Source organism: Poecilia reticulata, linkage group LG6 (genome assembly GCF_000633615.1).
Source record: "Poecilia reticulata strain Guanapo linkage group LG6, Guppy_female_1.0+MT, whole genome shotgun sequence".
Lineage (NCBI taxonomy): Eukaryota > Metazoa > Chordata > Actinopteri > Cyprinodontiformes > Poeciliidae > Poecilia > Poecilia reticulata.
This window is the reverse complement of record NC_024336.1, coordinates 23,994,298-24,004,210: the sequence shown is the minus strand read 5'-3', so window position 1 is coordinate 24,004,210 and position 9,913 is coordinate 23,994,298. Positions and strand designations below refer to the sequence as shown.

The following is a 9,913-nucleotide window of genomic DNA, read 5'->3' as shown; positions in this document are numbered from 1 at the left end:
TTAATGTGGTACTTTGACTTTTACTTAAGTACATTTTTGTCTGTGTATTTGTACTTTTACTTAAGTAAATATTTTGAGTACTTTCTCCACCACTGCTGATCTACCTAATCCAGGGAAGTAGTAAAAAGGCTCACTGCACACCCTGGTGGAGTTGCAGATGTCCACAGATCAAGTGAGATAATCTGTTAATTTAGTGCACTCAAATGCAATGGTGCATTATGCTATAGAAATGTTTTGCTTTTGCAGAAATATAGTGAAATTGTTCAGAGCTGATGAAAAGATGGAGGGAACTGAATACAGAATGAACTCCTGCAGTTTTTTTTTAGAGGTTGCGAAAAACTGCAGACTGAAACAGGGTTCACATAAGGACAATGAATATAGTAAGACAGCTATAATGGTTTACTAGTAGACCAATCCCAATTAAATAATTTGCATTTGTAGAAAAAGACGAGACAACATGTGAAAAAAGTTCCAATGAGTATAAATACTTTTTGCAAGACACTGTGATAAAAATCATCAACTTACAATTCGTCGAAATGGCCCAAGTCATTTTTTGCCAAAAGTAATTTTTCCTACATCACCTTGGCAATAAAAAGGGGATGATTTCTATGCCAAAATCACTTATTGCAAAAACGGTCATTATTTTAGAACGAATTATTTGGTATAATAATTTAACAATATTCTAAGTGATTAACTGCATTTATTCACAGGAAAGAGAAATATTTGGGCAGCAATCTGGCTACTAAATGTATCATTAGCTAGACAAAGTTGCAAAATCTGGTAACAGCGTCAAAAGATTAACGAGTTTTACTTTCATCTAGAAGCGAATCGAAGTAAAGCTACAATTTATTTTGAAGAGCAGTTACTTACCTTTCTTATTGCAATGTGCAGCATGTCAGAATAAAACAAATTAACTTTCGAGGTGCACGCTGCTGACTGATATGAATTAATTTTACAGCTTCTAAAATATTTTACATACAGAAATGTTGGACCGTTGTTGCTACATATACCCTAATTTGAAGTCCCGGTCCCCAGCTCTGGCCATAGCTCGCCGTGATCGTATAGTGGTTAGTACTCTGCGTTGTGGCCGCAGCAACCCCGGTTCGAATCCGGGTCACGGCAAGAAGGTTGAAAGTCTTCCGGGCGTTATTTTTCAATTGCAAAAATATTTTCTGAACATATCTCGCTACAATTTTATTATTAATGGGAACTTATGTAGGGCACAGTATTAGTATTTGTGTGTGTCGCCTACTTTGTCTATTCCAGATAACTTAATAAAAATGAACCGTCATTAACATTTTGAAAAAAAATAATGCACACAATTTATTAAACAGCTTATTCATCTACGGTTGCCTCATGGTGACATTAATTAGGTACAATATAACGACAATTAATTCGACTGATGTGTGCTCCAATACAGATATCATTCAATTTCAGGTCAACTTCAATGTACGACCTGCAGGTGGCAGACCAATCCACTTCATTTTCATTCTGTGACACAGAAACATGAATTGCTGAGACACCTGAGGTCAGGGGTTTGGGGGTCAACCTTGTGAGGATTTATTGCAAACCAGAAAATCAAACTGGTAGTTTATTTTAAATACATTTATTTTACGCGTAACTCCTTACAAGGATGTCTTTTTTTAAAATGGTTTTGATCCCACACAAAATCATTTATTTATATCTCGACCCAAAAGAGTCTTGGTTCTCTTGGGTGAATGAATCTGGTAAAAAATAATAGTGTAATGAGTACAGGAAAAAACAAAACAAAAAACAAACAAACAAAAAAACGAATTGTCCTATTTATGATTTGTAAACCTGTATTGTGGCTATGCAGATAGCTGTGTCAGAGAAGCTGCAGCGTTGAAAAAAAAAAAAAAAAATCAGTATTGGAAATAATCCTAAAACCCAGACAAAACGCCTCACTCTCCTGTTGGCTCACTTTGACGTCAGTTTGCATTGGGACCCGCCCGCCTGCCGAAGTGGCAGCGGTGAATGGTTTGAGATAATCCTTTGCTCGACCACAGACACACACCATCCCCCGAGCTGCCTCCTGGATCTGGCTCCGGATCTGGATGCGGGCATCCTTTGGATTTTGCGCTTAACAACACGGACCCCCACTGCAAAGCAAACTTAATCGGGACAACAATGGTGGCTGAATACGCGGCTGCTGGCCGTTTAGGGGACCGGGGAGTGCGCTCGGTGTGACATTCACTTGCACGCTGGTGTGGAGTTTTTATTGTTCTGGTCCCGTAGACGCAGAGGCACAGCGGCGAATCTGTGGAGAAGATGTTGAGCCGATTCATGAGTGGCAGCCTCAGGAATCTGGAGCGGGAATACAGCTGCACTGTCAGGCTGCTGGACGATTCGGAATATACGTGCACCATTCAGGTTAGTCACCTGTCGACCGCTCCGCAGAGGACCGAATAGTACTGCAATTGTGTCTGCTCCTGCGAGTGTTTGAACAGAGGATCAGTGCCTGAATGCCACGATGCTGGCGTTAACTCCCACCAAAAACATCCCAGAATAGTGCAGTGTGTTTACAAATCTGCAGTGGAGGGAGGCATTTACCCACTGTTGCTTTAACCGTCAATGAGAATTATGTTGTTTTTACCCATTATTTACAAAATAGTTCAAGCTGATATTGGGTGGAGAAGACACGTTATAATTTTTTAAGTCCTGACGCAAGATTTTCAGTCTTGATCTAGATCGTTTCCCTGCTGTATGTTTTGGGTCGTTGTCTTCCGGTCCAAGTCTTTTGCATACTATGAAAGGTTCCCTTGCAGGATTGTCCTGCATTTATTTCCAGCTGTGTTTCCATGAACTCTGACTGGTTTCTCTGCTGACAAAAAGCATTCCCCTCAGCATGATGCTTCCACTGTCATGTGTGATCTGAATGATGTGTAGACAGCCACACCACATTGTGTTTCAGAAGGTTAGAAAGTTTGGTTTTGGTCATGTGTGACCAGAGTCAATTATTCTTCTCCATGTTTGTACTGTATCACTTCATAAATTTGCTTTATAGTACCTATAAACCAGTTGCCTTAAGATGGTTGTTGATGTGTAATGAAAGCCTGCAATTCCGTATTTATTTAAATGATTTGTCTCCCATTTTTTGTCAGTTTATTTGCCACTGGTTTTCGTTTGTCCATTCAGTTTTCCATGCAGTTTTCCATTAGTTACACACGCTAAGTAGACAAAGGCAATCCCATAAAATATCTCTGAAGTTGCACATTGCTAATCTACATTCTTCCAAAATGTACCATGTGTCATCGAAGTGTGGCTGTCACATCTATTTATCTATATTTTTTTTAATAACACCAAGTAGAAAAACTGAATTTTCTCAGAGAAAACATGCTGCTTTGAAACTTAAAACAAGCCAGCAATCTTTCAAAATGCTTCCCTGAGCCATTTGTCTATGACAGCCTTGCTTTGATAACTGTGCAGGCTCTGTGTTCGTGCCGATTAGACAAAAAAACAGGTGAGAGGACCTGTCACTTCAATTTCTAGCAAAAACGTTCCAGTTTGTTGATGCTTTTTAGTTGTAAGAAATGGGAAAAGCCATCCTTAGAGACGCTCTGCACATCACAAATAGATCTTTGCACCTGTCAAACAATGAAACGCTGATATTAATAAGTCTTGCCACCGCAATGTTGTCAACAGGTTATACTGCAATTGCCCCTCTTCTCCCCAATAAGCCACGGTGAAACGGACACAAAATTTACTGTAGTGCTGCGGGAGTGTGCCTCGGTTGTAAACAGACCTGTATTTGTGCTTAGAGAGCTGAGCAAGTGATGGAGCTGGGCCAGATGGACTGTGATACCAGCAGGTGTGCTGTTTGCAGCAGAGTCGGGTAGCTGACGTCACCGGAGTGGATGGAGGGGCAGCAGGGAGCGAAGTGAAACAGGAGAATGCTTCGGCTCTGCCGTGACTGTCCGGCATCCTGATTATCTTTCCGCCAAAACCCCGTCCTGTAAGCGAGCAAGATAATCCACCTGACTGGTCACATTACTTATGTGTGTTCCACATTTAGTTGCTTCCCTCCAGGTTTTATGGCCTGCCAGCGGAAAGGAGAAAAAAAAAAAAAACTCTGGATATCAGGACACTGAGACTGGGAAATGCAAAGTAAGAGGCGGGTCATAGATTCTCAAAGCTGCACTTTATTCTCTCTCTCTGTGTTCCAGTCTCTTTCTGTCCTGCTTCTGTATTTGTCCTAGCCCGTTTTCAGAGTGCAGTGAGCTTTTTTCTTCCATCACACTCTGACTCTCAGCCAAAACTTTTTTTTAATGGCTCCATTCTCACATTTGCCCCTGGCTTAGTTCATCATCCTACCATTGTCTTGCCTTGAATTTCCTACCTTGTAATATTTTTAGATACTTCCTGTGTCTCCTGCATGTTACAGCCACCTTCAGTAGAATTTGTGAGTACAAAATTAGACTCAGTAGGACATAGGAGGTTTTTACCAGTTGGCCAGAAAATGCACCCATCTTTTTAGTGCACTCTCAGCCATGATGGATGAACCTTAGTTTTACTTTAATAAATTATAGAGATTTCCAATATGCTGAGGGTAGAAAAGTGAGCACTTATAATTACGTAGGCCGTAGGCCACTAGAAGTAGATACCATCCAAGCTGCAGGCTGAATGAAGAGCTTCAGGCCTTCTTTGCTTTGTGATTTCTGTCGCTCTGCGGAGCACATTAAACTGTTTAGCAGTTTCCTAATAAAAAATTATGAACTGAATACATTGGGTAAGCCCAATAAAAACGCTGAATACATATTCAACATTTTTATTGTTTTTCTTCAGTAAGCATGCTGCATATTTAATGGGTTTTGAGCTTTTCATTCAAAATAGTTTTTATTGAAGTGTCATTAATCATTTTTCAGTTTCTTATTTTGCCACACAAGGCTACACAAGATTTGTTATTATTAATAAAGATGGCCTTTGTGATATCACATGCAATTGTTTAAATTTTCTGCACTGCTTTTTTCCCCCGCTGTGCTTCTTGAACTCTTTGTAAACTTTGGTATGGATACTATGCTCTATCGAGTGTTGGCACGGACAGCAGAGACTCCATTCAATAGGTTAAATATATTATTGACATCCTAAGTGTGAAATTGTGATACCTGGGGTGCATTAGTAAACAATTATTGCACGGACATTTTGTAAAACATTAAGTGCTAAAAAAGAAAAAGCCTGATCATTTTGCCTCCGTTGTCAAATCTTATCAAGTTCAATCTTTCAGTCTTTCAACACATTAGATCTTCCATTACTTTTGTGATAGCAGAAGTTGATTTCATTTTCTCACATGGTGGGCAACAGTGGTGGAAGTCTGTTTTATAACCAATGAGTTGCTGGTTCAGACCCCAGCTCTGTCTGTCTCAGTCAATGTGTCCTTGAGTGAGACACTTCACGCTGTCCAACTCTTCTGCCTTGTCAGCCACGTTAAGCATTTGGGTGAGTTAGTCTTCATCAGTGCAGAGAGAGTATCTGCACAGTGTATCAAGATATTAAATAATGTTATTACTCTCATTCTGAAGAGATTCTCATAACAGTTTTGTAAAATTTTCTAACAGTGGTGTCTATGTGTTTGTTGTTGTTGTTGTGTCTTTAAGTTGCAACAATTACAATCAAATATGCATAGGTGGATTTCTTGGAAAACATTACAGTATTAATTGACAGAGAGGACATAGACTGATTGATTCTTACATCTCCAGATTACAGTAACCCTCGCTCCATGTGTCCAATTATGCAATTATCTTCCATAGATGAAACTTGTACTGAAGAACTTAATGAGAAAGATTGAAAGTAATAATGTACACAATAAATTCTACTCTGTGTTTTTTTTCTGGTTGTATAATAAGCAGTTCTTTTCAGTAAATCTTGCTTTAGTGTGCTTATTCTGCTTATGCCACTTATTTTACCTCAACAAAAAATGAGGAGACGATAAAAGAATAGTGCTTCCTAGGTTAGTGCCTTGAATAAAGAAAACCTTTGAACATTATCTGGAGCTGTGCAGACATCTTGAGTGGAGTCCATTGGGGGATGGGACACTGTGTATTGAGGGGTGCTTCACTTTGAAGCAGGATGCCAGTGCCTCAGCTGTTGCTCCGGTGACTGTGCAGTTACGCTGAGAAATTGTGGGATCACTCAGTGGTCAGGACCTCTTATAAAGCTACTGGCAAGCACTGGTGCCTTCCATACTGGAATGAGAGGACACAAGTGGTCATCTGTCCACATCAGCTCAGACATTCCTGAAACTGCCCCACTGTTCCCATTAAACAACTCGGTCTTATAACTTTAGATAACAGAAATTCTTGGCAGTATTTTTGACACTTGGGAGTTATTTGGATTATCTACAGCTTCATGTGAAAATAAAGATGTATTTTTTACTCTTATTCTGAATACATTGGAAACATTCAGTGCCAACATATTTCTTATCTACTTTTAGTTCTCTTTATTGAAAGAAGAGTGTGAAGAATAACATTAAAAGCAACTGAAGATAATTTAGATTATCACAGTTTTATAATCGGATTATTTTTTGACAAAATTGTTGTTTTACTTTGTGTTGCAAAGTTCCTTCATCTTAAAGTATGAGGATTTTTGTTTATTTTATCCCACAGATAAGTTTATATAAAAATACAGATGAAAATGTTAATGGGATAAGAAACAGAAGCAAAGGGGAAAGGCTAGTGAATAAAGTGTGTCCTGATAAAATGTATTCTGATGACATGTCTTCAACTTATTCTCTAAAAAATTACTTGTTTACGTCATTCTGTACCTGATTGATACAACTATCTGTATGATTCTGAATCTAACCGGTTTTTAGCTTTGATCTGTTTAAAAGCAAGATAGTTACAATCAAAATCTCAAATTAGAAGGTTCAAGGTAATAGTCTCCAAACATTTCTCCAAACATGCACACTTTTGAATCTTAAACTGGAAACCAAAGTTGAAGGAGGACATGCACAGAAGCTGCACGTGCTACATGTTGTTCCTCCTTGCCTTCTGGACACAAATATATCAGTGACAAAAATATAATATTTAAGCTTAGCTCGCCTACAATGGCAGAATAGAAATGTTTGTTTATGTGTGTTCCTCATAGTGGCCGATTCTGTCTGAATGTTTCATGAGATAGAATCTCAGGGGAATGTCACGTCTCTTTACCAGCATCTGTGCTCAACAGCTGATTGGTTGAAACTTGTGAAGCATGATTTGTGGTAATTAAGGATTGCTTCAATTTGTATCTAAATAGCAGCTCCTGTCAGAAAAATTCAGACTCCTTCATTGGGAGTTGATATGAGCGATGACTTTTGCCAGTCGCACTTTGCTGGTCATTAGTTGTTGGTGACAGGAAGGCTGGACCGTGGTGTTGAAAGAGCTGCTAGTACCTTTGGACGCGGTGTTTAGTAGAACGCTCCTGTGTTTCACTGCAGCCTCTCACAGTGCTGCTGTACAGCAGAGTATTTCATGGAAATTAAGCTCTGCGTGACCTGCACTGGCTCATTGGGATTTATGACTGTGCTTATCTGAAGACACAATGTCAAACGACTTTTGGTGTACACTTACAGAAATGAAACACGACCTTAGAATCCACAACTCTTTACGATATTTAGATCAGACTGCTACATAAGAGTGCAGACCCTGCTCAGGTCCCTCTGACCAAAGGGCCCTCTTGTATTCCCCAGCGTGTCTTGTGTTTGGATGAATGCGTGAATGTGCGTGTGTGGGCAGCATGGAGGCAGTCTGTCAGCATGTCGGGATCAGTCTGCTGAGCCCTCCATTGTCCTTTCTGAGATGTATTGTGTGACAAAGAGAAACAAAGTAGAGCCTGAGGTCATTATGCCGTACCTGAAAGCATGATTATTAAACACCCTACCAGAGCAATAAATCTGTGCTGTGACCACTCTGCTAATTAGAAAGGTGGAAAAGAGCAGAAGCACGTTGATAATACACTGTACTTTTTTTCTTTTTTTTTTTTTTTTTTTTACAAAAAGGACCAAGCCTGGAGCTATAGTACCAGATTACACAGCTTGTTGGTTGCATTTACATACTGCAGCAGCCTTGCAAATGAGTTGGCACGACTCAGTGGAACTCCACATTTAGGCTACTCGGGAAAACCAGTTTGGAAAGTATCTTATTTAAAAGAAATATAAAAAAACTTTAAGGTTAAGTTTACGATTAATAATGTGTGTTAGTAACTCCTGTCCTAATGTACAGGAGTGAAATAAAAGGCTCAGAGATAATCAGATTGAAGTGTATAGCTTACAATCAAACAGAATGCTAATAGTTATATCCAAGGGATTTTAATAAGTATTTTTTTGGAGTAAACAACATCCTAAGTTGAATTTTAGGTTGTGTTCAGCCAGATTATTTTGTACACATATCTTTTGCATAAATGCTGCCCTGGAAAAGCACTTCCTTCTGTGGCCAACACACAACAGCTCACACCTAACCAGGCACATACTCACACCATACTGGGACAAACTGGTTTGAATGGATCCATCATCAATATATTTGCTTGGTGATTGTTCTCTGGTGGCTGATGGGTGTTTTATAAATCTAACTTAACTAGTCTGCTCTGGACCTCTTCATAAACGGCCTTAGCAGTGCTCTCACACACAGAACGCCATAGTTGTTTTACTGTGAATTATATTTGTTCTAGTTAAATCGTAGTTTGCAATAAAGTAGGTGAAACTGATTGTGGCACTTTATTTTACTGAGTGGTTTTTAAAGCAAGGTTTGCTGCTAAGCTAAACAAATTTTACAGAACTGTTTTCACTTCTTCCTTCTAAGCTAGCCCATCATCACCCTGCTGCTGTTTTTCCACAGGCCTTGGAGCTTTCACTCATTCTCTCTCTCTCTTGTTTGAGAGACTCCAGCCTTTGTCTTTCTCTAAACTTCAGGCCTGTGTGCCTCCGCAGTCTAATGAGGAAACACAGGAAAAGGTTCGTAGTACACTTAAACACAAACAGCAGTGACGTACTTTCTCTTACGTTGCATAAGAACAGTCGGAAGTGCTGGCGAGTTGAAGCGCAGCAGATTTATTAACGCATAAGGTTAACATAGTGCAGCTCTGTTCTTAATTTCTAAGTTTAAACTCTTTCATGGAAAAATATTTTTCTCGACTAATATGGTAGTTGTTTCTTAATCCTTGGGCATACGCTACAGTGCCACTAAAGTTCCTTTGTGATGGAAATGAACACTAACATGGGTGTAAACCAACCCATAGGCCAGGTGCTGAACTAACATCAGATGGGTTTTGACAGCCGTGACAGGCTTCTCATGGCCAAGCAGCTCCAGACGTTTGAAAAAGAGAGCAACAGCGGCAGTGCCCTCAAGTTTAAAGTATCATAAAAGGACATTTGTTACATTACGAGAGCCTTTTTTCCCTGATGTCGTCCTGCATTGTCCTACTTTCATCCCACCCTGATCTGCTCCATGGGCCACTCCTTTTGTCTCTGCTTCAATCGTGAAGTTCATAGCTCAGCTGCACACAGTCTCACTGCAGGATTAAAAAAACAACTAATTAGTGCCATTTCTCTCTTCCTTTTTGCATCTTCACCTTTGTTGCTCATATTGCTTTTGTTAGTAGTGTGTCGATTGATCGGTCACCGATCATAATCAGGTCGATTTTCGTGAAAAAGTGCATGATCGGGGATCGGCGATCATTGGCTCTTGTTGCCGATACCGATCACCTGCATCTYATTTCGCAGCCTGCCTGTACAGCTGGTCTCCTCTTTCCTTCACACTGCGCAAACACGCAGCAACAAATCCTAAGCGATGTGGAACTATAAGGCACTGAGTGAATGGGGAAGTTTGCTTGTTGCGGCAGAAAATTGAAGCACGTCCAAATGCATCAACACAACGAAGCTAATACGACATAAAAACAATGCCATACTTGACGGAGTTTGGCT

General features: G+C 39.8%; 1 protein-coding gene and 1 non-coding gene across 2 annotated transcripts in view; both read left to right on the top strand.

Moving 5' to 3' along the window:
* Positions 1-1,050: 1,050 nt before the first annotated feature.
* On the top strand, positions 1,051-1,122 carry trnah-gug (transfer RNA histidin (anticodon GUG)). The gene has a single exon. It is a non-coding gene; the product is annotated as a tRNA-His (tRNA).
* Positions 1,123-1,973: 851 nt separating this feature from the next.
* Positions 1,974-9,913, top strand: part of frmd5a (FERM domain containing 5a) — a 51,228-nt gene continuing 43,288 nt past the window's right edge. Inside the window, exon 1 of the mRNA XM_008412326.2 lies at positions 1,974-2,391. Within this exon, the coding sequence (XP_008410548.1) occupies positions 2,290-2,391 (102 nt within the window). The 5' untranslated portion in view covers positions 1,974-2,289. The remainder of the gene's footprint in view (positions 2,392-9,913) is intronic.